Raw genomic sequence first — 27,349 nt, 5'->3', positions numbered from 1 at the left:
GACGTCTGAGCAATCTGTTTTTGTGGGAAGAATTTGAGCCTTGGATGCTCCCTGTTCCTTGCTATGAGCCTCAGTTTCTGCACCTTTAAAAAAGGAGGGTCCCAGTAGCCACCTGGGGGGTTAATTGTGTGTGTGGTACAAGTGTGGGGATGCCTGGCTGCTGGGCTCAGTATCCTTGCGGTGATGGGGTTCATCCAGCCGGCTCCCAGGCAGGCCCCAGGACTCATTTCCTGGGGAATCCAGCCATGTCACCCCCAACTTCCTTTGCCTTTCTGTTTCAGCAAATCCCAGTCCCTGACTAACAGCCTCAGCACATCTGACACCTCCCAGCGAGGGACCCCCAGTGAGGACGAGGCTAAGGCCGAGACCATCCGCAACCTGAGGAAGTCTTTCGCCAGCCTGTTCTCTGACTAACCATGGTCAGGCCTCTCCTGCCCCACCCTCCATCTCAGCCTTGGTTCCTGCTGGGAACAGAATGGAGGGCCTGAGAATATCCTTTCCAAATGCCTTTGATCCAGGAACTGAGTTCATGTGTACCCATTTCCCTTTGCCGTGGCGTTCCAGCGTCATCCAGCCAAGCGGTGGGCATTTGAGAGCCTCCAGATTCCTCAAAATGGGCCTTACAGATGGGTGTCACATCCACCTTCCTGCCCAGACGCTTGCTCCCTTGCCTCGTTAACCAAGCGAGACATCAGTGTGACTGGTTCCACATTGCTTGTTAGTGTTTTGCTTGCCTTGGGGAAGGGCCCCCTCTGACCCTTGCCCCCATTTCCATCAAATGCAGATGCTGAAGTCAGACCTCAGCAATGTAGGAGGCAATAACCTTTTGACAGTGTTCTACAAACAAAAGGAGAAAAGCCCAGCCAAGGGAACTTAGCACCCACCCGTGTCAGTTCCATCCAAGCTCAAGAGACGGGCCTGCAGACCAGGCAGGCCCAGGCCCCATCACCCCCACCACCAGTGGGTCTTGAGGACCAGAGAATGCATTCAGACCATGTGACACGTTGAGCCTTTCAGAACACAACAGAAACAGCGGGGAGGCTTTGCAAGGCCACTCCCACCCAGCATGCTATCCTAAATTGGACAGTGAAGAGCAGACCCCGGGTTCTTTTAGGAATCACTACTAGTTCCCAGAGGGAGAAGATGTCCTCAACTAATCAAGGCCCCTCCACCCATTCTGTGTTACACCACCGTTCAGTCTCTCTGAATTCCCACCGGGAATGCTGTTTCCCCCTCAGGGACACACAAGGAACCATAGACAATGAGCAGACAGATGACACAGGATCAGAAAGTGCGATGACAGTAACTTCTAGCTCAGTGCTTCAGACTGAGCAGCAAGGCATTGGTAGGTTACTCAGTTACAAAAGGGTTCACTGGTCAAATGTGCTTAGGAGATACTGTTTTGGGTTTTTTTTCTGAGCTTGATAGTACCTATATCAAAGGCGTTTGGAATTCCTGTAGTAAAGAAATTAGCTTTAACTTTGTTTAAGCCACACTTATTTGACTAAAAAAGTTAACTGCAGAGCTGGAAAATGTAGCCCTGACTCTCTTCCCAATGCTCTTTCTCCTGCATCAGACTCCTCTGGGGAGGGGGAGGGTTGGGGGGCGTGTCCTGATCACCAAGCACCTGGTGCTAGAAACATCATTGGTGTCAGAACCAGCCTCCTGGTTCTAGAAAGCACTGAGGGTATTAGAACATAGCCACACTGTCCCCTTACATCCCACTTAGCAACTTGAGGGGCTTCCCTGATAGCTCAGTTGGTAAAGAATCCACCTGCAATGCGGGAGCCCTGGGTTCAATCCCTGGAGAAGGGAAAGGCTACCCACTCCAGTATTCTGGCCTGGAGAATTCCATGGACTGCAGTCCATGGAGTTGCAAAGAGCTGGACACAACTGAGCGACTTTCACTTTCACTTGCAACTTGAGACACAGCTTCCCCTTACTGCTCACAGGGAAAGGAGAGAGGGAGGTGAAAATGAAAGCGTCCTTGGCCTGGAGCTGCAATCTGAATAAAAGAATGCAGAGAACTTGTCAGGCAGGTGTAACACCACGGAGCCATGTGTTTTAGGAGATTAAGAAGACAGGAAATACACGAGGCAGTCGTCACTCTCCCACTCTGGAAGTAAGACCAGAAGAAGAAATCAAACTGTCTCACCCAATTCTCACTTGGCAATAAAACACAGCCCAAAATACACAACGATGTGGTGACAGGCTAGACAAGGTTCCTCAAAGCATAGGACATGGCCATGGGCACAAGTCACTTCATTTCAGGCCAGAGGGCCCAGAACTTCTGCTCATCAGGCCTTGAACCTGTGTCTCTGTCAACCTAAGTGTTTGGAATGCCCCTTGAAGTCAGACCTGCCCTGAGCTGTGTGGGAACACTGCTGCTTGAATGGTGTTGGGGTGGAAGCGTCACACCCAGTGGCCCCATAAACAGTGGTGACATGGCTTACATTGTCCCACTTTCCTGTATGCTGTCCCCTGTCCCTGAAAACATCGGAACATTCAAACACTAGATATTCCAGTACAGTAGCACACTCATTTCTCAGGCTAGGCATCCTTGTTTTTATAGCCATGCACGGACAACCCCCGGACATGAGACAAAGGGTATAACCAACACTGAAACAAATTCTCCCACTGGTCTGCGTGTGAATGCAGAGACCATGCGTGGTCCTTTGTGACAGTCCCCAAAATGGACTGGTTTCTCATGTAAACTAGCACATGTTCCCTCCACACATTTTACCTTTAATAATTGTGATATTTCTAAATGAGAAAGAACAAAATGAAAGGGGCAGAAGAGTCACTCTGGAGAGATTCCAAAAGGTTGTGTTTGTTCGTTTTTGCTTGGTTTCACAACTCTGATCCAAAGAAAAGCTAGCATCTCCTGTCCACACTGACTTGGTGAGGCCGAACCAGGACAAAGATCCATTTGGTTTGTGCTGACATGTAACACAGTGAATAGAGAGTTTAAAATGCAGCCCCGCTGGACACCTCCACCAGCTGCAGAAAATACCTTCTTCCAGATCTTCCTCCTAACAGCCTGATTAAAAAAGGGCACTGTGACTTAATTGTCACATCAGCTTTCGAGGGACACTGGAATCTACATGTCCTTTCTCTTCCATTCATCCTCTGTCCCCTGGTTCAGTCCCTGCTGATGGGGCAGTTAGTTCTACCTTTCCAGAATTTCAGGGTGATAGGCCTTCACGCCCACGGTAACAAACACAGGAGTAAATCCCGTGAGCCTGAACATCAGTGACCTTCTGGAAGTTCTCATCTGAATTTGCAATGAAAGGAGCTTGAGGGGAAAGCACGTTGGTGCCGGCAGCTCGTGAACAAGCTGCGTGGGCACAGCACAGCGCCTGCCGTCGGCACACAGTTGGTGTGCGGGATGTGTGTTAGACTGGCCCTTCTAGAAAACTGTGAAGTCAACAAAATGCAAACAAAGTGTTAAAAGTACAGAAAAGGTTTGTTTTTTCTGAGAGTATCAATGTGAGGAAGTCACTTGCCCAGGAAAAGAATTAAACTAATAGAGAGATTAATGAGCTAAGAAGCTGAAGAAAACCTGTGGTCCACGGGAACAAGCAGAGCAGGGGCTGTGGTGAGCGTGGACCCCACAGGTGAACTCTCTGCAGGGCCACCACAGCTGGGAGCAGAAGGGACACGGTGCCACTGTCAGAATCGGTCAGGCGGCATGTGAGCAGACCAGGATAATACCACAGCCTGTCCAACTTTTCCAGACCCAGGACCCAGGGGTCCCTCCAGATCACCCAATACACAGCAGAGCCCTACTCTGGCCATCCCGCCCCTCCCAGCTCTGTGCTTCATGTTCAACTTTGTAGAACAGGTTGGTGGCTCAGTTTCTTTTGTGTGTTCAGAATTGGTGAAAGGATGCAGGTTAGGGTACAGTGTAAGCATGTGAAGTCAGCCTCGCAGATACAAGCTGTAACTCAATTATGCTGGAGGATTAAATAGCTCTGAGAGCACTTGCATATGCGTGGTTTTCTTTGTCCGAGCGAGCGCGGGGACTGGTGCTCCCCTGTCCCTGGGATTCTACAGGCAAGAACACTGGAGTGGGTTGCCATTTCCTTCTCCAATACTAATTATCCCCACTAAGTGTCAAAAGTTGTCCTGGACTCCAGGGCAGTCACAGATTAAACCCTGTTCCAGTCTACTATGTAGACTTTAATAGCAGGTGGCATTTTGGGTTTGCTTGCAGACAAACTGGAAGGTTGTGCGATAAGCAAGTCAAACCAGCCCATTAACCAAACACAATGCATAAAGGCCACAGAGGCTCCCTTGTGTTTCCACAAACGAAACATGCAGCCGCGAGAGAGGAGACTCATAGATTCTGTTCAGAACCCTCTCAACGGGCAGGCCAGGAAGAAAAGAAGAAAAAAATTTTTTGAAATTTTAGTGTGTCATAAAACCAATCTAAACATTCCTTCTACAGTTGTATAAGAGAAGAGAGAGAGAAAATTCTTTAAAGTCCCAAGTATCTTTCGTTATTTCTGTTCTGATTGGTCCTGCTGCTGCTGCTAAGTCGCTTCAGTCGTGTCCAACTCTGTGCGACCCCATAGACGGCAGCCCACCAGGCTCCCCCGTCCCTGGGATTCTCCAGGCAAGAACACTGGAGTGGGTTGCCATTTCCTTCTCCAGTGCATGAAAGTGAAAAGTGAAAGTGAAGTCGCTCAGTCATGTCTGACGCTTCTCGACCCCATGGACTGTAGCCCACCAGGCTCCTCCATCCATGGGATTTTCCAGGCAAGAGTACTGGAGTTGGGTGCCATTGCCTTCTCCACTGATTGGTCCTACTACTTGTAATTTCAATTTCCAGCCTATCATATTTAAGTATCTGCTGTCTCTGGTCTTTTGTTGAATCTAGAGCAGAAGCAAATTAACATCTCCTTCCCTCTTAATTAACATTTCACCTGGTTTGCTCTGGGACAGCAGAAACTTCAGTGCTATAACCTGTTCGCGAATCCCAAAGAGGGCCATTTAATTAAGATGAAACCTTGTCATGTGACCTAATACTTCCATGTTTTATCCACTCCACATTTTCTGCAGTCAACTGGAGGCTGTCCAAAGGAGTGTTAACCCTGCCTGGCTCCTCCCAGAGCACTGTAATTTGGCAGGGTAGGAGAAAAACAAACCTTGGTTCAGGGTCCCAAGTACAGAAAGCGAAGGGGAGTGTCAGAATCACAGAGATATTTAGCTAAGCAGTGATCTCAGGAATTGGAGAGGCAAGCTAGAGTGAGACAGAATTCAATTTTTTGTACCTAAGGAATCACAAAATCTACATTGTTGAGAGGCTACCTGCCATGATTTGATTCCAACCATGCCAAACCAGAGCTTTGTTTTAATAAATGGTGGGGCAGAGGTGGTGGTTGGCAAGCTTCTGTTAATAAAAATAACTAAAGGGGAAAATGAGGGGCCAGGAAAGTCCTTAAGGCTACAAGCCAGCAAGGTGGAGGTTCACCTACCACGGCGCTCATCCATCGCATCAGTGACGTCAGAAAGTCATGCAGCAAACAGGCCACACCCACACCATGACTTCATCCCCATCGTTCACCAGCAACATACAGCTTAACAGTCTCAGTCTAAGGAGAAGAATGTGGATTTTATAAGCTTCTAACTATGAGCTAGTTAAGAGGAAAAGCTTTGATGGTGGTTTTAAGAACTCAGAATAAACTATTATGAGAGGACTGCAAGTTTAGGTGTGTGACACACTGCTGGTATCCTAAGCTGAGCGGGATCTGTCCCATGGGCAAGTCTGAGATAAGTTTGGGAAGTAGCATCTGTTTCCTTGGGACACCAGCACGGCTCACGAACCTCTCCGAGACCACTCAAAAAGGACCGCATTTTGGAAACTGTTTTATAGTACATGGTGCTTCTGGTTATGACTATGTCCTTCCATCCCCACTACACACACATACACACACACACACCACAGGGCACCCAAACAATGCACACACACACCACACACGGCGCATCCCAACATTATAAGGCCATGAAGAGGGGTGCTGGAGAACCAGTTTTGGACTCATCGAAGTTTCAGGGTGACTCTTTCAACCTAGACCCAATTAAAGCCATATGGCCTCTGGTGGACACTTTGTTAAAAGCTAATCTATAGCTCAGATATTACAAAATTCCACAGGGAAAAGAAAGTGTCAACAGCCCTAATCCTTTACCTGTACATTAAGCCACTAAAGGTGACATGGCCTCTGGAAAATATTATTGGCTGAACTTTCTTCACTGTGATGGGGAAAAAAAAGAATACACATGTGTAGCCCAAAAAGACAAAAATTCACATGTATGTAGGACTCTAACATTCTTGCATCACACAGCATTCCAAGCCATTTCCTTATATGCAAAACCGATTTTTAAAAAAGCAGGATGACGCTGGCAATATTCCTGTTTTCTGCAGACACTAGCAGAGTTTTACTCCTGCTTTGTGATTCAGACTGATCTGTCACTGTAGCATGTTTCTATGGTTGTTTGTATGCTGAGATATTTGTTTGACCTTTTTCTTGTTGTAGGCAAAATAAAACTTGAATTTTGTGTACTTTAAGTCTCAAAAGCAAAATATTCTACAAATGACGAGGCTTTCTTTGCAGAACAAGTACCTGAGCAGCACTCAAAGCACTGTACTTTGTTGTTGGAAGACGTCGTCTACTTACAGGTTAGGCTCCAAGGATTTAAAACCCAAGGAAAAAGAACCCAAGCTCCACTCCAGAAGAAGCCAGAAACAGGAGTCCCTAACAACCCAATGGTGGCCAAAAAGCACTGTTTTGGAGCCCAGAAGTTTCGGCACAGAGCCTGAGGAGCAGCTGCAGAGAGGGGGGTAGGGGCTGAGCTGGCGGGGGTCCATTCACCTCACATCCAGTTCAACAAAACTGGCTCTGCTTGTGTTCATTCCATAAATCAGGCTTTTGCAAATAATTTCACGTGAAGAAAGGGTGCCACTACACAATAAAAATAATCCCCTGCAGCAATCTGATGACAATGAATAGCTTCTCTGATCATTTTCAAATGTCCAAGTAATATTGTAATATTACATATCTTTCTGTAATAAAAGTCAAGACTGCCATGTAATTTATTTAATATTTTATTCTGGTGTGGAACATTATCAATGTGTAACCTGCATTCTAGACGGTAACTGAGAGAGGGGATGTCAGGAACCATATTCCCAAGGCCAACCGTCGAGCAAGTAACCTGTGAGCCACACCACTCCTGGAGCTTTAACAACTAGCTTGGTGCAAAAGTAATTACAGTTTTGCATTGTTAAACATTGCTGTTTGATATTGGAATATTCTTAAATAAATGTGGTAATGCTGTACATCATTTTAATGTGCATTTCTCACTTTATATTTTTTTGCTAATGACTTATTTTATATTTTAGAATAGGGAAATGATGTTAGATGAAAAGCTAATTTGAGTGATTGTCTTATTCAAGATGGGTTGAAAATGGGTCATCAGGCAGCAAGAACAACTTGCAACATGGACAACACATTTGGCCTAGGAACTGCTAACAGTGCAGTGGTGGTTCAAGAAGTTTTGCAAAGGACACAAGAGCCTTGAGGATGAGGAGCACAGTGGCCAGCCATGGGAAGTTGACAACAACCAATCGAGATGAACATCTAAGCTAATCCTCTTACAACTACAGGAGGAGTTGCTGAAGAACTCAACATCAACCATTCTATGGTCATTCAGCATTTGAAGCAAATTGGAAAGGTGAAAAAGCTCCGTAAGTGGGTGCCTCATGAGCTGACCAAAAATCAAAAACATCGTCATTTATTGTAGCAACAACAAACCATTTCTTGATCAGATTGTGATGTGATGAACAGTGGGTTTTATACAACAACTGGCGACAACTAGCTTAGTGGTTGGGCTGAGAAGAAGCTCCAAAGCACTTCTCAAAGCCAAACTTGCACCAAAAAAATGATCATGGTCACTGTTAGGTGGTCTGCTGCCCATCTGATCCACCACCAAATTTCTGAATCCTGACGAAACCATTACATCTGAGATGTATGCTCAGCAAGCCGATGAGATGCCCTGAGAACTGCAACGCCTGCAGCTGGTACTGGTCAAGCATGGGCCCAATTCTCTATGACGACACCTGACCACATGTAGCACAACCAACACTTCAAAAGTTGAAGGAATTGGGTTAGGAAAGTTTTGCCTCATCTGCCACATTCACCTGACCTCTTGTCAACCACCACTTCTTCAAGGATCTGAACAACTTTCTGCAGGGGAAACGCTTCCACAATCAGCAGGAGGCAGAAAATGGTTTCCAAGAGTTCACTGAATCCCAAAGCATGGATTTTTATGCTACAGGACTTCTCATTTGCAAAAATTTGTTGATTGTAATGGTCCTATTTTGATTAATAAAGATGTGTTTGAGCCTAGTTATGATTTAAAATTCATGGTCCGAAACCGCAATTATGTTTGCACCAACCTTAATATGTCTATAAAAGGTTTCTGTGAGTCCATGTCCCACCATCGCAATCAGAAAACAATAGAGGTAGCACCCCAGCAAAATGACATCTGTAGTTTTAAAGAAATAAAACCAATACAAGCTCCAGAGTGAGGTAACAAATCAATCACATGAATGGTAGCCGGCTGTCAGTTGGCCAACCCCTGCTGGGTCTTAGGGGAAATCTGTCGCTAGGGCCACCTCGCCCTGGCAAAATGGGGTTAGGACCTGGAAGTGGGCCCACTGGGTCAAAACGTGGTCTGAGTGGAGGGAACTGGCTGGGTGTCTCCCCAGGCCCAGGGATGAGTGAATTGATTGGGTCCCCAACATAGGGAAGGGTTAGTCTTTGATCATATTCACCACCGATAATTCCTGGAGGGAGGAGAGAACTGGGAGGAAAAGGTCTGGGGTGCAAGGGGCTGGGGTAGAATGGAATGGGGTGGGGTGATGACGGCAGGAACATCACATGCCGCCCTCTCTGGGCTTCTTTCCTTTGTTTGTACCTCTTCTTGTACAGCTGCAGACAGATAAGAACAAGACATAATGAGTGAGGTGGACACTTCCCCAAAGTTCCAGTTGGCTTTCATTGTACACATGTATATATACTTTTCTTTTCCCACAGTACGGAGGCAGACAAAGAAGCTAGTGCACTGAAGGGAACTTTTACCAGTTCTACCTGCATGAGTAAGGTAGCAGCTGTGAACACAATGCCAAAGGAACTCTAGTCCTTAACCACACTGCAATTCCGCAATTGTGCCAATCTGGAGTAACAACACATCCAGACAAGGGATAAATGAGTGACATGGACTCTCAGGACTGCAATCTAGCACTCTCAAGCTGATAGGAATTTCACATCAGCCTTTGCTGAAAATGGAAAATCTTAATATTTGTTGAAAATATCATGCCATAGAATATAAAAAGTTATGGTATCGGCAGGGAAGGGTGGGAGCGGTCAGTACTTAAGTTCCCTTTCTCACCTAAATTATGTCCCTAATAGACCTCAATTTAAATAACAAAATAGATGACATTTTCGGAGGGTGGAACATATTCCTATCTGCAAATAAAACAATATAACTTATTTTTTTCATAACTTACTATTCTAACTAGCCCAACAGCTGAAGACTGCTGCTGCTGCTAAGTCACTTCAGTCATGTCCGATCTGTGTGACCCCATAGACGGCAGCCCACCAGGCTCCCCTGTCCCTGGGATTCTCCAGGCAAGAACACTGGAGTGGGTTGCCATTTCCTTCTCCAGTGCATGAAAGTGAAAAGTGAAAGTGAAGTCGCTCAGTCGTGTCCGATCCTCAGCAACCCCATGGACTGCAGCCTACCAGGCTCCTCCATCTATGGGATTTTCCAGGCAAGAGTACTGGAGTGGAGTGCGAAGACTACTCCAGCACAAAAACAACTCAGTTTTGTTTTGTTTTGTTTGACTACGAACAGGGAGCCTATATTAAGTAAAGGTGAAAATAATCATTGTGCTAAGATTTTCTCCTGTGTAATTACTAAGGAAAACAGTGGAAACAGTGGCTGACTTTATTTTTCTGGGCTCCAAAATTACTGCAGATAGTGACTGCAGCCATGAAATTAAAAGACACTTACTCCTTGGAAGGAAAGTTATGACCAACCTAGACAGCATATTAAAAAGCAGAGACATTACTTTGTCAAAAAAGGTCCGTCTAGTCAAGGCTATGGTTTTTCCAGTGGTCATGTATGGATGTGAGAGTTGGACTGTCAAGAAAGCTGAGTGCCGAAGAATTGATGCTTTTGAACTGTGATGTTGGAGAAGACTCTTGAGAGTCCCTTGGACTGCAAGGAGATCCAACCAGTCCATTCTAAAGGATCAGTCCTGGGTGTTCTTTGGATGGACTGATGTTGAAGCTGAAACTCCAATACTCTGGCCACCTGATGCCAAGATCTGACTCATTTGAAAAGACCCTGATGCTAGGAAAGATTGAGAGCAGGAGGAGAAGGGGACGACAGAGGATGAGATGGTTGGATGGCATCACCAACTCAATGGACATGGGTTTGGGTGGACTCCGGGAGTTGGTGATGGACAGGGAGGCCTGGCGTGCTGTGACTCATGGGGTCGCAAAGAGTAGGACACAACTGAGTGACTGAACTAAACTGAACTGAAGGACAAAATCTAAGGTAAAAGTTGAAAACATTTTCATTTACTGAAAATTAGCAATAGACTCGAAACAGATTGTATTATATTATAATAAAAGTTGAAAATATGCCCTTAACATATTAATTCACTCATTATTTCCATGCTACAGACATCAGCCTTGGTATTTACAAATACCTACTTCTTTCCAATCTGTGTCTCGACCTCTGATACTACCATCTACAAAGAAAAAAGAAAACATAAGGATTTTAAAACGTTTCATTCATCCAGCATTAAACCTGTCTTACCTCAATTTTCTATACTAAAAGAATCCACTTGGTCTAAAGGACTGTTTATTCTTGCAGAGAACACAAACATGAATGGGGAGAGCTTTGTGGCACAGGCAGAGATAATAAGGCTTAGAATCTCTTTATAATAAGGCTATCCTATGACTATTTCCTACTCTTTTAAAAAAGCCCACAACTTAAAACTTCTGGCCAGCTGAGTAATTAAGCCCTCAGTAACAAAGAACGCTTTTCTTGTTAGCATGCCATCATGGAAATCACCTCGAAAATCCCGCAGATACAAACACCTCCACAGAAGTTGATCATTTGAAGTAATACAGAGGTCACGACAAACTGCAGACAGAGACAGGACAGAACGAACGTCCAAAAGTCGGAAGATCCGCAGTTTCAGCTCCAACGGGAGGACTACCAACCCGAATACATCTGGTAGGTTCAGTGCTAGAAGGAAAAAGAGAATAGATCTCACTGAGTAAAGAACATCCAGTTTTCCTCACATCAATCAAAGTGGCCAACTTTGTAGAGAGATTATAAATTAGATGGTATTCTCCAGTTATCCAGGCATAAGTCATCTTTTATCCCCTGGTTGACTATATTACTACTACTAACTCTAAGCCCCTTATTCTGTTTATGTTTTACCATAGAGACAAATTACTTTGTAATACAGATCAAATGAATAACTATAATTTTTAAATACTAGTCAGTGGCCTCCTTTGTTTCAAGATATATTCAGTACAACAAAAAATTCTCTACTCAACTACAGAAAATGGATAATTCATTGGCTTTTACAATTGGTTCCCAATGCTACCACTTACTGTGTGCCTTTGGACAAGTTATTTAAGCTCCAACTCAATTTCTCATCTGTAAAATGGGTTAATACTATACCTCCCTCACTGAGTTGAGAATTAAATGTGTAAATACATATAGAGTGCTCAGAACAATATCCGGCAAGCAATAAGCACTTGAGTGTTAGATTACTATTATTTGATATCTAGCAGGCTATAAAAGAAAGGGGGGAGACAAATTCAGAAGCAAAACCAAGAAAGGAAAAGAATAATACATTCCAAAGTCAAGTGACAATTATTTTTTGATTATTAGCTACTTTGCATATAGGGATACTATTCTCCACTAGCAAAGATAACCAAAATCCAATACAAGGTTTTAAAATTCACATTATTCTTTTCCCTCACCATCAACCGAAGAAGAAAACTATGGTTGTAACAGCCTTGGCACCATGCCACTTGAGACCTAAAATACTATTTTTCTACATACAGACAGCAGGTAAAAGTCACAGATCTATCTCTAAAAACCTGAAATTATTTATCAGCCAAAGACTGTGGTAGATTATGACTCCACCATATTATTTTCTAACCTGTGTTTCCCCATCCCACTCTCACTAGGTTTGTCCACTGAAAGGAGAGTGCAAGCAGCACACTATTTCTGAATTAAAGCTTTAAACACCAACACACGGTCACTGGTCCTCTCTCCCCTGTGCTACAGAAGAGCCAGTCCTAGATAAGGACCTCTCACCACTTTTTCAGCTAAACCTAACCCACACACAACATGTACCTGAGTGAGAAATAAATGTTCAATTTAAGTCACTAAGATTTTATAATATTTTTTACTACTGAGAAAACACAAAAAGAAAGCTTATTAATACAAGGATTTTGAGTGAATTATAAACCTAGCTGAATTACAGTTTCATCACCTATAAAATGCGAATAAAATCCACTTCAAAGTTGTTAGCAGTAAGTAAGAATGCATGTCAAATATCCAAAGTACCTAGGCACAGAGTCCCAATAAATAGCTTTTTAAAAAGCAGACCTAATTTACAGGCTATAGATTATTTATATATGTATTTATCGAACACCAATTATGGGCCAGGCCCTGTGCTAGGCCATGAGAATACAAAAGTGAGTAAGACATATTTCCCTGCTTTCAGGGTAATTCATAACCTTAGGTGAAAAGAAATCATGTGAAAAATTATGATACAGTGGAAAAAGGGCTATAATAAAGATACATATAAAATGCAGTGAAGATACAAAGAGGACGTGAATAGCAACTAAGGAATTAGCATTTAAGCTTAAAAGAGCAGAATTTCACTAGGAGCACAAAAGAGGGAAGAGTCACATGTCATCCTTGAACACATGCGAACCTCCGATTCTTCCCAGCCCTTCAGCCTGTGATAATTTATCATTTCTTACCTTGCCGGGTAAAAGCCAGAAGAGGATACACCAGCTGGTCTTTGAAGAGGCGAGAGAGTTTCTGAAGATCTTTGTATATCATGGCTACATTTTCCCCTGGAATATTTTTTAAATGAAAAGTCAAAACACAATAGCAAATGGAAAAACTTGAAATGGTGTCCTCTACTTCTGCCAAACCAAATCAAAGTGGTAAGTTAGTTTTCACAAATAATTCCTACATAAAGAGAAATGAACTAAAGTCTCCAGTAGACGAGGAAGTAGACACTGTGTAACTCTGAAGGCTGAATTCTCTTCAAACAAAATCTTTCTTTAATGGACCTACTAAAAAGTGATTAGGAATTTATAAATAAAAGGATAAATAATAGTACAGAGTATATACTAGGTACTATAAGCCACAGTAAAAATTATTTAAATGACTTGTCAAATGAGCAGCATACTCCTACCCAACATACAAAGTACATACTGAAAATACTAAATTAATATAATCCGTAAACTGGTGGCTTCCCTGATGGCTCAGGCGATAAAGAATCCTCCTGCAATGCAGGAGACACAGGAGACGTGGGTTCAATACCTGGGTCAGGAAGATCCCCTGGAGGAGGAAAATGGCAACCCAATCCAGTATTCTTGCCTGAAAAATGCCATGGACAAAGGAGCCCGGTGGGCTACAGTCCAAAGGGTCACAAAGAGTCGGACGCAACTGAAGTGACTTAACATGCATTCACATAAACTTGTGATCTAACGGTATTACTTTTCTTCCTCCTTTTTCACTTCCTTATTCCTTACTTAACATAAATCAAATCATCTGAGCGACATTAAACACTGTTCTTAAAAAATAGGCTCAGGAGCCAAATCTACTCCAATCCTAAATTCTACTATTAACTCTGTGTCCTTGAAGTAATTTAACCTCCTCTAGACCTGTTTCCTGAACTAGAAAATGGGCGTAGAAGTGTCTACTGCTGTAATGTAGAGCATTTCTACTCCCCACAATAAGGACCTCCAGAGTACAGAGATGAATACACAGTATTGTAGCCAAGGAATCTCAAGTTTTTCTGGTCTTAATGGTAAGACCATCCGTACAGATTCATCAGTCTAGTTCATGCATTCTCAAAAGAAACAATACCGCCTCCAACCAAGCAAAAATCCTAGCTATTACATTGGTTTGTGACCTCAAAAGGGCCATAGTATACAAACATATAGTATATCTATGAAATTAAAATTTCATCAGGGAGAATGATTTGGGAGTTGGGGTGGGGGATTGTGTACAAAGCCTCCTTAGGGGATTGATAATGAAAAAATGGTTGAGCAACACTGGCCTGGTATGACATTAATTGTTCACAGACCATTAAAAATACATATTCTGAGGTCTCCCTTTCCTCATCAACTTCAGTTCATATAAGTTAAGTCTCTCAGAGTCTGATCTCCCCTGGGAACTGACAAAAATAAGTCTCAAGGCCTTCAAAGCAAAGATCTAGATCTAGGTAGCCTACCCTAAAAGACACTGCTGTAAATGCCATTTCCCTGCTATATCACACCAGTCCCCATCCCCCACCCCCGATTTTAAAACCCGCCTGAATTTACTATGAGGACAAAATGAAAAATACATCCATAAAGGCACATGTCCAGCAAAAAACAAATACTCCAAAAGATGTTAATTCCCTTACCACCTCATCTCTTTTTCAACTGCCTACCTGTCAGTTACACTTGGGGTTTAACTGAAAAAAGAAAAACTATCTTCTTTGCATCTATTAGTATTATAGAATACAAGCAAAATCACACCTAGAATAAAAACTTTTGAAGTTCCACTCTGTATAAAACAGTAACCAAATTTATTTAAGTTTAAGCAAACATTTTGAGTACAGTTTTTCTTTTAATGATCTTCCATAATGAAGTTGTATTGTATGGTTTCCACAAAACACAGTTCCTCTCCATACTGGTTAAATGCAATGCTAGAAAACTCCAAAGATTTAGTTCAGAAATTATGAAGCATCAATCCTGTGTAATGCATTGTATAATAGCATCATTCCATAATGATGCTAAATATAATTTGGTGGTACACTTTTATATTTATACGGCGTAATGCAGTGTAACTATAATTTAGCATCCAAGACCCTAAGAGAAACAGGAAAGAAACTGAAACTCTGTAACACTGTCTTGTATTTGCTTTAGGCTCATCCAGAAATTTTAAGTCTTTGAACATTATCTTTCTGTTGTTCTGTTTTTTCTGTTTTTTGCGTGAACCTCTTAAACCTTTATCCCAAAAGCTAAATCACTGTTACAATACCTGATTCCTCTTTGCAAATAAAAGATTCTGGCAGCAGCTGCAGTCTTTTCACACTTCTAACCTCACTGTTGATTTTTAGGGTAGCTGAAATAGCAAAAGAAAGATGATGAAAAAGTTTTGTCATTTCATCAACTGCTTCACTTTTTCGTATGGACTTGCATTCATTCCCTTGCCCCCAATATACAGACACATTATACAAACAAACTGCTCTCCGCTTAATTCCTTCCCTCACAGCAAAGTCCAAAGTGCAAACCTGCAATCACATCAAGTAAAACACCATTTTTAAAAACTACAGTAGACACCTTTATATGAAACCCAGTTAAGTACTACCAATAGCAGCTTATTAATAATTGAAAGATATGCAACAAGGTTAAAAGACAGTTAAACACAATACAATCATTATTTGTAACGAGGTCACTAAAAACTCCATTTATTTTTTATTTAACCCTTGGCAATGAGTCTTCCCTTGTTTATTAAAAGAATCCTGCTAGCTTTCACAGTAATCATCTCTCTCTAGACCCAGAGGACCAATATTCTCGACATCACCAGAAGGTTCATTTTTTAATCCTGTACACAAAGGCGCACTTCATCTCATTCTATGAAAGAACCACTGATGCGCTCGTGCACATGTGCACTGAGCAGGATGTCTTGGGTAAAGGAAAGATTTAAGGACACACTGCTCCTTTTCAAAGAACTAGGCCTGGAATGCTTCTGGAATGGCTGTCTGCCACTAAGTCCACAAGCAGCTGATTTATCAAGAATTAGTAAAGGAACAAAACATCAGAAACTAACACATTTAGCAGCTATTCTCTATATTAAGTATCTTAAGACTAGTACATAAAGGTTAATAAATTGCTGAAGTGTTGTTGAGCTGTTTTTATAAGAAACTGAAGCAAAAATTACAACCTCACATTCACTATTTGATAGCTGTGACCTTGCAAGTTAGGCTGTGACGTAATAGCATGATTAGCCCTGTATTCTGTAACCTTTTGGCCCCCGTGTGATTAGTGGTCTGGGGATCAAACAAATTTGAGAAAGATTCCTAGCTGTATTGTGACAGCCAATCACTGAAGTGGCTGTGAAGCATTTGGAGAGAAACATGAAAAGATCCATAAACTAACAAGCCTGACTCTGCCAGCTAGTTACCTATCACGACAGCCCATCACTGAAGTGGCTGTGAAGTGTTGGGAGAGAAACATGTAAAGACTCATAAACTAACAAGCGTGACTCCTCCAGCTAGTTACCATTTATGACGATGAGGTTTCCCAAAGGCACACAGGTGAGCGCAGCAGAGCCACCCTCGCAGAGAGGGTGCGTATACTGCAGCTTATACACGCCTCCCAACCTCCAGTTCTGCGGCATGGACACAGCTTTGGCTTCAGTCCCCTGGGCAATGACATGAAATAGAGGGAAACAGACAATGAAGGACAGTGCACTACTCTCAAAAAGATGAAAAGCACAAGAGGCCCCTAACCTGTCTGCAGATAAGCATTCCATTCAGTCCCTTTAATAAAGTTTATCAAATCATTAATAAAACTGTGATAGAAAAAAAATGTTACATTATCCACCATCAAAAGTTTGGTCCAAATAAAATATCAGAGTTAGAGACTGAGTTCTCACTTCAAAATTTCACTTCTCTGCCTAGCAGAGCCATATCATTATTCAAGAGCCCACTCAAATGCCACTTCTTTTGTGAAGCCTTTTTCAAAACAAATCCACCCTCTGACCCTCTAACATTCTGCTCATATTTTCATTGCAATGCTTCTATTATTTATCATAATACATTATAATTTGCTTTTTACTTGTTTCTTTCATCCCACTTACAGACTCCTTGAGGATAAAGATTGTCCCAGTATCTATATATTCTAAATCCTGACTCAGTGCATAGCATGGTCCCTGTGTTCGCCAATCACTGAATCACTCTACATCTGTTACTCATAACATGGCCCACAGATCAGCAGCATTGTTACTATGTGGAGAATGCTCACTACTATCTCAGGCTCCACCCTAGACTTATTCAATCAGAATCAGCATTTAATAAGATCCCTTAGGTATTCTTATGCACATTAAAGTTTGAAAAACTTCTAAAGGTTCTCCTTTGTGAATCTCTGGCATGGCATCCTCTACACATATACGTTTCTCCTACACTTTAGCCAATCCAACGTATCAGTCTGTTACTCGTCTTTCTCCTGCATTTGGCCAGTGAGCAAGCTGAGAGCAGAGACAAAGCACTGCACCTGATGCTGGCAGGTATGTGCTGACTGGCTAAGGACTGAATGAATGTGAGCAACAACAACGTAAGAACAAGTCCCTCTTCCTACCTGAATCGTATCAAGGTTCGTGGCGATGCACAGAACCACCAACATAAAAACATAACGCGGTGAGCCATCTATCTAGCCATACACAATCCACATGCACTGACCACGTATTATCATATATGATCTTTTGGGTTCTTTTAAACCATAGATGTCATCAATTCTGTAATACTAACTAAAAGTTGACAAGGAAATAAAGGAGGAAAAAAGGAAAGCGGGAAGGGAACATTGACTGCCTACTGGTATGCTCAGCATTGTCTTTGACAGTTTACATTAATACCCAGACACATTTAAGAAAGAAATCTAGAACACGACCCCTTTTCTAACAGGAAACTTTTGTTCTCAGCCGTAATCTCACCTGAGGTATGTAACCCGACTCCAACATGAGAAGATGTATGGATACTATCAGGGCATCGCAGGGGTTCAAACAGTCAGCTGACTGATACAGGATCTCCAATGAATGTGGCACTTGCCCTTCCACTGATTCACTGCAGAGCATTGGCTCTGCGAGATAGTAACCTGTGCCCTCCTCCACATCCACAACATCTGGAACTGCTTCAGCTTCAAAATGCTGACCAGGCCCCGACTGAAAAGGGTAACAAAAACAATGAATTCATTAAACAGCTAAAGCACATTACTAAGCTCAGAAATGGTACACATTTTCTGTGAGGGCTCCTAAACCATGAATAAGCCTGCAATCTGCTCCTCCCTTCTGAGTATCTTGTGTGCATGTTCAGTCAGTCGTGTCTGACTCTTTGTGACCTCAGGAACTGTAGCCCACCAGGTTCCTCTGTCCATAGGACTTCTTTTTGATCTCCATTAATTTTGGAAGGAAAATTATGACCAACCTAGATAGCATATTAAAAAGCAGAGACATTACTTTGCCAACAAAGGTCCATCTAGTCAAGACTATGGTTTTTTTCCAGTAGTCATGTATGGATGTGAGAGCTGGACTATAAAGAAAGCTGAGCGCCGAAGAATTGATGCTTTTGAACTGTGGTGTTGAAGAAGATTCTTGAGAGTCCCTTGGACTGCAAGGAGTTCCAACCAGTCCATCCTAAAGGAGATCAGTCCTGGGTGTTCATTGGAAGGACTGATGTTGAAGCTGAAACTCCAGTACTTTGGCCACCTGATGCGAAGAGATGACTCATTTGAAAAGACCCTGATGCTGGAAAAGATTGAGGGCAGGAGGAGAAGGGGACGACAGAGGATGAGATGGTTGGATGGCATCACTGACTCAATGGGCATGAGTTTGGGTAAACTCCGGGAATTGGTGATGGACAGGGAGGCCTGGTGTGCTGCAGTTCATGGGGTCATAAAAAGTCAGACACAACTGAGCAACTGAACTGAACTGAATTTTGGTTGATATGCCAAAAACCTGAAAATCATCCTAGACTTTCCCCTCAACCTTATAAGCCCCACCTCAACATAAGTAGTCATCCAAGTTCCACTGAATCTATCTCCTAAATCTCTCCAAAATCTGCCCCTTTCTACCCCAGTGGTACTTCAGACTCATTTATCTCCTAACCTCCAGCAACAGCCTCCCCAGGTATCCCTGGACTCCACTTTCTTGTCTCCCAAGACACTCCACCCACTGCTGCCAGAGTTTTCTGACAACCGAGAATCCAGTTATGTCCGATATCCCAGCTTAAACTTGCCGGTACTTCCCCTAGGCAGACAGCACTACTGGGCCTATATTGTGCCTTGGAACATGATCCTAAATATTCTTAAGAAAAAAGAGGTCTACAATCAAATGAGAATGGAAAATGCTACATGTCACAGCCACCTAACCTCACCCTCCATATCCACAAAATACATTCCAGCATTATAAAGCTCTGAGAAGTCCAGGAATTACAGAAAGCATGCCCAACATTTAACCAAGAAACACTATCCTCCTTCCTCAACACTCAGCATCCCCATAACACTTACTTTTAATCTCATGAGACAAGTTTTCCATAGAGGACATGCTGAGAAATGCAGGTCTACAAAATAAAGTCCAAACTCCTAAACCCCTTAGCGTACAAGGCCCTTCATCACCTGACCCCTGACTCTGTATCAAGTTCACGTTCTGCAGTCCCTCCCTCTCCATTCCCCCACCTCTTCAAGTATTACAATAGACTATCTTTCTACCTTGCAAAGGCCTTGATTATTGCACTTCACCACCCAGTACTGCAATTTTCTGATTTCATGTCTATATCCTACCATGACAAAAAGCTTAGAAAGGAATAGACATGTCACCCACTGTTGTACAACAGGAATAGTACCTGGTACACAGTAGGTACAATAAATGCTTGCTGAACAAATGATGAAAGATAATATCTTACAATTTCATGTTTTTCAGTGTTTTCTAATTTACCCCAAATAAAAATAGGCAAGACAGATGAGGCAAGACACCTTTTTATACTTGCTATAATTTTGATTCAGATTAAATAAAATATAACCAAGGTTACCAGCTAATAAAAATTTGAAATGATCTAAGATCTCCAGACTCATAGTTTGGAACTTTTTGACATAATACACTGCTTCAGTAAGACTGAGTTACCTACATTAATTTTACTCATAAAGACTACTTCTTAGGTATGTGCTCAACTCTTAATGCAAAGCACATGTTTCTTCTTTTTAAGTTTATTTCCATTAGAAAAAGAGCAGAAGAAAGTATAGTTACATTTTATGAGTGAAATAGTGGAAGAATATAAGGGACCAAGAGGCTGTTCTTTCAAAATCCTTGAGGATCTGAGCCCTGATGGCTTGTAGAGAAGACCCACATTCACCTGTTAAAAACCCAGGGGACAATGGGTTTAGACAATCCACACTACCCAAAATAAGGCTCCTTCCTTTGAGAAAGGAGAAAATACTCATTAAAACCACTTACCTGACGAAATTATGAATTACAGGCATACCTAGAAATGTTGCAGGCTGGGTTCCAGACTATTGCAAGAAAGCAAATATTGCAATAAAGTAGGTCACACATTTTTTTGGTTCCCCAGTGCATATAAGAGCTATGTTACACTATATGGCGCTTATTAAGTGTGCAGTAGCATTATGTCCGGAGAAGGCAGTGGCACCCCACTCCAGTACTCTCGCCTGGAAAATCCCATGAACAGAGGAGCCTGGTAGGCTGCAGTCCATGAGGTCGCTAAGAGTCGGACATGATTTCACTTTCACTTTCACTTTTCACATTCATGCACTGGAGAAGAAAATAGCAACTCGCTCCAGTGTTCTTGCCTGGAGAATCCCAGGGACGGTGGAGCCTGATGGGCTGCCGTCTATGGGGTCACACAGAGTCGGACACGACTGAAGCAACTTAGCAGCAGCAGCATTATGTCTAAACAATGCAGACACCCTTAATTAAAAAACACTTTATTGCTAAAAAATGCTAACCATCATATGAGTCTTCACTGAGTTATAACCTTTTTGCAATAATAACATCAAAGATCACAGATCACAAATCATAAAAATATATAAATGTCAAAATATTTTTTAAATGACAAAAATATAATTTAAAAGGTATAAAAATATAATGACAAAAATGTTTAAACTATTATGAGAATTACTAAATGTGACAGAGATAGAAGCGAGCAAATGCTGTTGGAAAAATGACACCAACAGACTTGCTTGACACAGTTTCCACAGACCTTTGGTTTGTAAAAAACACAGTGTCTGCAAAGCACAGTAAAACTGAGGTATGTCTGTATATACGCTCTTTGCTTCTTATGCCTAACTTTTGGCCATTTATTACTTACTGACAGATGTGTGGGAGAGAATACATGTGAGAAGAATGTTTTTAAAGGCTACCCTAGGCTAATAATGACATGGGAGGAAGATATCAAAACCCTCTGGTGAGCTTATCAAACTTTACACCCACTCCATGAGAACCACAGGCACTCTCTGAGCCATCCTGATATACATACTTATCATATTCTTCATGCATGTGGAAACGAGAAAAAATGTTTAGCACCACCTCTCTAAACAGATCATTTGTCACATGTCATTGACAAGTGAGTGGACAAGTGACTGTAAAGCAATTTAGAGCTAGTATTAGCATCTGATACCATACTCTCCCTGTTTCTCTTTAAAGATTCAATCAGTACTAGATGAATTCCCAAATACAATGAAATAAGGAATGTGTAAATCAACTATACTTAATAAATAAGATTAATTAAAATTTAAAAAAATTTCTATAAGACTATAATCTTTAGTCTACTGATGGTAATCATCCTGACTGGTACAGAATCCAGTTGAGCTATTCAGTATGATTTATCAACTACTCTGTTTCCTGTTTTGATATTAATACCCACCACACTGTCGTCATTCCAGACTTCAGATTGGGCTGCCTGTCCCTGGAGCGAGTCATGCAGTTGTGCATCCTGTATGTTGGACTGACTGGAGCTGGCGGCCAAAGAGGGTTGGTCATTATTCTGGACTGAGGAATGCTCTGAAACTGTGGATGAAGGTAAGTTAGGTGCTGCAATGGCATCTTCAAGAATCAAACATAGCAAGTCCCCAGAAACAATCCCATATGAAGCCAAGGTCTCTTCATCTCCAGTGAGGGCATCCTTGTTGTTCAATGTAATTGCAAACCGGGCATCGGAACTGCCAAGAAAGACGAATAAGGACAGTAAGAGCTACCTATTTCGTCAGCCCCGGTACAATACATTTGAAACATATGCAGAGTACACAGTATGGCCCAGCAACACCAATGAAAACAAAACAAAACAGAGATAAAAAGAAAGCCAAAGTCTAGGAAACTATCAAAATTATTTGTTCTTCTCACTAAATGTCTACGTTACAGATTCCAGCCTGAGGGACAGGATCAGTAATTCTCTATCATTAATCCATGTTTTCATCAATTCTAAGATACATACTTTTTAATACTTTGTCATCTTTGGAAAAGGGATGCGTCTTAAAATTGATGACATATCACAACTTAATGGACAGCATTTTTTCATATAGTGTGACTTAAGAATGTGCATCTGAGGGCTGATGGCACCTGAGAGTCAATGAAATATATTCTTTTCAAAATACATATTGTATCACATCATTCCTGTGCTGAGAGCCCTCCAATGGCTTCTATTTGACCTTGGAATTGGCCTTAAAATGGCCTCCAAAGCCCAACATCTGACCTACCCCTCATCCTCTCACTCACTGTTCTCCATCTACATGAACTTTCCACTCCTTCCTCTAAAACAGATCAACCTCAGTGCAGCCTCTGGGCCTGTGCATCTGCTCTTCCAGTTCTTCAAATCTTTCTCTTCACCCAGGTCTCAACCCAAACGTCACCTCTTGAGAGATGCCTTCTACCCAACCTCCATCACTCTATTCCATTCTTGTGCTTTACTTTTATTGGAACATCACTAATGGAAACTATCATTTATTTGCTTATCATCTCTTCCACACCCATACCACTAGAATTTAAGTTTCATGAGATTGAGGACCTTGTCTGCCTAGTTCAAAATTTCATCTCCAGCACTTGGCAAATAAAAAGTATTTATGGAACAGAAGTAACCAACAAACATTAGATGAAAAGATCAAGATGAGGCTAAAATCAGGGCTAACTATCCAATATCCTTCCACAATAGTTAGCTTATGAAGGTTCCAAAATACTAGACCCATGTCCTAATGAATATTCATAATCACAAAAAGTTAGATGAGTGCACATAGATGACTGAGTATAAATTCATCCCTCTTAACTCAGTAACAGGTTCACCCTTCTCACTGAGGTCTTACTTAAAGTCTTTTATGTGGAAAAAGTGAACTCGCTCCATCGTGTCCAACTCTTTGCAACCGCATGGACTGTAGCCTACCAGGGTCCTCCATCCATGGGATTTTCCAGGTAAGAATACTAGAGTGGGTTGCCATTTCCTTCTCCAGGGATCTTCCCGACCCAGGGATCAAACCCAGGTCTCCCGCATTGCAGGCAGACACTTTACAGTCTGAGCCACCAGGGAAGTCCCTTCTATGTGGAAGACTGCACAAATCCAAAGACCCAGTGCTAAGCAAGTTAAGAGTTCAAATTAAGCTGAAGTAATGAACTCCCATCCTTTCTGCATCACAGATTATCTGATCATAAGCAAGCTAAGAGTTCAAATTAGGCTGAAGTAATGAACTCCCATCCTTTCTTCATCACAGATTATCTGATCTTCAGAGAATAATCATTTCATTACACACTGGTGAGGAATAATTAACACCATTGTAGAACATTTTATAAGACATTTATACTTAGCAATGCTAACTTCATTAACTTTTTGAGAGGTTAACAAAGGATGAAGTCCTTTGAAAACTGTGCTCTGTTTATTCATTTTTACAATGCTTCATTTTCAAAAGTGCTCCCAGTAATTCATTTATGTTTTTCTTTCACGTGTAAATACATTATTTTCTTACCAATTAAAGTGTCTTTGGTACAGAAATTATTGAAGCTTTCGAAACAACTCCTGCTTATGAGAAAATAAGTAGCTATGCCTCTGCTTTCAAATGTTTTGATAAATGTTGAAAATCAGCCAAATGCCCAGAAAAACAACATCCCATTTTTAGCAGGAAAAAAAGAAAAACACCTCAAATGAATTGTGTTTATGGATGATTTGTCACAGCATAAGGTTGGTTTTTTAAAATGATTATCTAGCACAATATTCGTTCAAATATTGATTTGTAAAAAAGGTAAAGAATTGTCTACTTAATAAAATGTTGGCCTCCCCTCCCCTTTAGTAAAAGACCTACTTCTAAAGTAACATATGGTTTTCCAGGAGAATGGTTAAAAAACAATCCTGTTTTCTGACACTGTGGGTGGGGGGAAAAAATTAACTTCATCAGGAAATGCCATCCTAGAAACTCCAGGCCTTTGAGAATTATTTTATGGCAATCTCAGATCCACTTGCTCAGCAAGGACACTTTAAAAGTAATAAAGTCTCATGGACACATTTTTAAACTGCCCATTTATTATAAAATGAACGTACTGTCAGAAGAATGAATTCACTTTCGCAAGCTGAAGCTTACATTCCTTCCGGTTAACCAGCCTCAACTGTAAAAACAAACTTGAAAGAGAAACTAACTTGGGCTCTTGAGTAAACAAAGCTAGTCATATTGGGTTTCACATCCTTTCCAGACTGTCCCATCTAATTAAAAAGTAATATGTATACATATATACAAGCTATTTTTAAAAGGGAAGTTAATTTTGATAATTTGTGGTGGGGTAATGATACCAGCAGGAGAAGGCAATGGCACCCCACTCCAGTACTCTTGCCTGGAAAATCCCATGAACGGAGGAGGCTGCAGTCCATGGGGTCGCTAAGAGTCTAGACACGACTGAGCGACTTCACTTCCACTTTTCACTTTCATTCATTGGAGAAGGAAATGGCAACCCACTCCAGTGTTCTTGCCTGGAGAATCCCAGGGACAGTGGAGCCTGGTGGGCTGCTGTTTATGGGGTCACACAAAGTCGGACATGACTGAAGCAACTTAGCAGCAGCAGCAGCAATGATACCAGCATGCAAAACACTTAGGCTTAACATCAAGAAAAAACAATCAGATCAGATCAGATCATTCGCTCAGTCGTGTCTGACTCTGCGACCCCATGAATCCCAGCAGGCCAGGCCTCCCTGTCCATCACCAACTCCCGGAGTTCACTCAGACTCACGTCCATCCAGTCAGTGATGCCATCCAGCCATCTCATCCTCTGTCGTCCCCTTCTCTTGCCCCCAATCCCTCCCAGCATCACAGTCTTGTCCAATGAGTCAACTCTTCGCATGAGGTGGCCAAAGTACTGGTTTAGCATCATTCCTTCCAAAGAAATCCCAGGGCTGATCTCCTTCAGAATGGACTGGTTGGATCTCCTTGCAGTCCAAGGGACTCTCCTTGTCTAACTCAATGAAACTAAGCCATGCCCGTGGGGCAACCCAAGACGGGCGGGTCATGGTGGAGAGATCTGACAGAATGTGGTCCACTGGAGAAGGGAATGGCAAACCACCTCAGTATTCTTGCCTTGAGAACCCCATGAACAGTACGAAAAGGCAAAATGATAGGATACTGAACGAGAAACTCCCCAGGTCAGTAGGTGCCCAATATGCTACTGGAGATCAGTGGAGAAATAACTCCAGAAAGAAAAAACAATAGAGGTGTCAATTACTATAACACTTAAAAGGAAGTTTGTCAGTATCTCATTTTCTGTATTTATGTTTTTAATTTCGAGGGAAAAAAGGCTTACTTTGAATGTAACGTCCTAAACTGAGAAATGAAAGGGTGAGAAGTTCATAATAAAACCTCATTTTACTGAATTTCCTAAAAATAAAATGTAAGTTTATAAAAGTCTTCTGAAAGGAGTCAGTTAACAGGTTTTCTTTTGAAGAATTCACCTAAAAAGCCCCAGTGAACACCTCTTGTATTTTTTCTCAGCACAAATTCCAAATTCGCTAGCTCAGTATTTGAAGAGGACCACCCTCACTTTTGTCCCTCTACTCCCAGGTTATGGTCTCCAGGATACCCAGGACAGCCTCATCTGCAACCCCATAAATTCAGAATTTGATCCATTATTTCTCAACGTCACTGTCCCCAAACTGCAAGCTCTCCAGGGTCATCATAAGGCCAATGTTTACCATAGATTGCATTAAAAAAAAAAAAAAGCAACATCTTGCCCAGGAAAATATTATTATTTGAAACAGACCGAAATGCTGCACTTTGCAAAACTTTCCAGCGGGGAAGTCAAAGTGCCCACAGCCGCGCCTGGCAGGTAAACACTTAACGGAGTTTTTAAGCGGACTGCAGGCTGGCAGTCTGAAAGCGGTACAGGTTACAGGTGGCCTCTTATCTCCATACGAGATACGAAGCAGGTTTTTAACTCCTAACACTTTACAAACTTTTTCACTGAAATATTCCGACAGCTGGAGATGGTGAACTTAAATCCCTGAAAGCCTGAAGAGGTTTAACCTAAGCCTAACCCGTAATTTCCCAGCTCACATCTCAAAAGACTCGAGAATTTTGCATCTTAGCCTCTCCCTGGGTTAGTTTACTGCAAACACGGAAGCGAAGGCTCACCCTGGATGAGCTCGGAGCCCTCGGGACGCCGGGCCATGACCTCTAGGAGCCGGGACCCCGCGAGCTGCAACCCTCGTTCCCGCTTCCCGCCTGGCCCGCGCGCATCACAGTCCCGGGGTGCTGGCCCCGCCCGCTAGCCGCCCCGCCTCACGTGACCGCCCGGCGCGGGCCCGCGCCACTGGGCGCTCCTCCCCGCCCCACCGCCCCCCCCACCCCGCCTCTCCGCGGCGCCTACCTGTACCCCCAGGTGGGCAGGGCCTGGCTCAGGTACGCGCGCAGCTGCCCCAGAGTCGGCTCCACTTCTGGCATATCCAGCGGCCAGGTCCGCTTCTGAAGCCGGACCCGCAGCTTCATGGCGGCCGCGAGAGGACTCAGCGGCCCGGACCCCCGAGGCGGTGACGGTAACTGCGGAGCGGCCGGGGACCTCCCGCCTACAGCGGCCACTACCGTAGCTATGGAGATACTGAGGTGTAACCGACCGAGGACCCCGCCGAGCTGGTCTCTGGAACAGGAGCGCTCCGCCCCTTCTCTTGAGGGCGCCCCCTGGAGCCCACCGGCGAGCAGACCGCTGGAGGCCAACACGGGTCCAGGCCGCTCGGGAACTCACCATCGATGACTCGGCGCGCAACGGCGCCACCTGAGAG

At 42.8% G+C, this 27,349-nt stretch overlaps 2 protein-coding genes across 4 annotated transcripts in view; one reads left to right on the top strand and one right to left on the bottom strand.

Moving 5' to 3' along the window:
- SYN3 (synapsin III) overlaps window positions 1-7,341 on the top strand; it is a 492,649-nt gene extending 485,308 nt beyond the window's left edge. The window contains exon 14 of one of the 2 annotated variants that reach the window (XM_005206770.4): window positions 282-7,341. In XM_005206770.4, the coding sequence (XP_005206827.1) occupies window positions 282-414 (133 nt within the window). In that variant the 3' untranslated portion in view covers window positions 415-7,341. The remainder of the gene's footprint in view (window positions 1-281) is intronic. The other variant, NM_001191357.1, reaches the window with a different exon arrangement.
- FBXO7 (F-box protein 7) lies at window positions 7,090-27,334 on the bottom strand. Of its 2 annotated transcripts, none has more exon segments than NM_001038059.1 (9): window positions 7,090-8,990; window positions 10,782-10,819; window positions 11,146-11,322; window positions 13,086-13,181; window positions 15,367-15,450; window positions 16,611-16,752; window positions 18,040-18,267; window positions 21,980-22,274; window positions 26,941-27,334. In NM_001038059.1, coding segments are annotated over 9 exon segments (1,569 nt in total). In that variant the 5' UTR covers window positions 27,060-27,334; the 3' UTR covers window positions 7,090-8,600.
- Window positions 27,335-27,349: the final 15 nt, after the last annotated feature.

The sequence above is a fragment of the Bos taurus genome, chromosome 5, assembly GCF_002263795.3.
Source record: "Bos taurus isolate L1 Dominette 01449 registration number 42190680 breed Hereford chromosome 5, ARS-UCD2.0, whole genome shotgun sequence".
Lineage (NCBI taxonomy): Eukaryota > Metazoa > Chordata > Mammalia > Artiodactyla > Bovidae > Bos > Bos taurus.
Note: the sequence above shows the minus strand (reverse complement) of the source record. Positions and strands in the feature narration are given on the sequence as shown.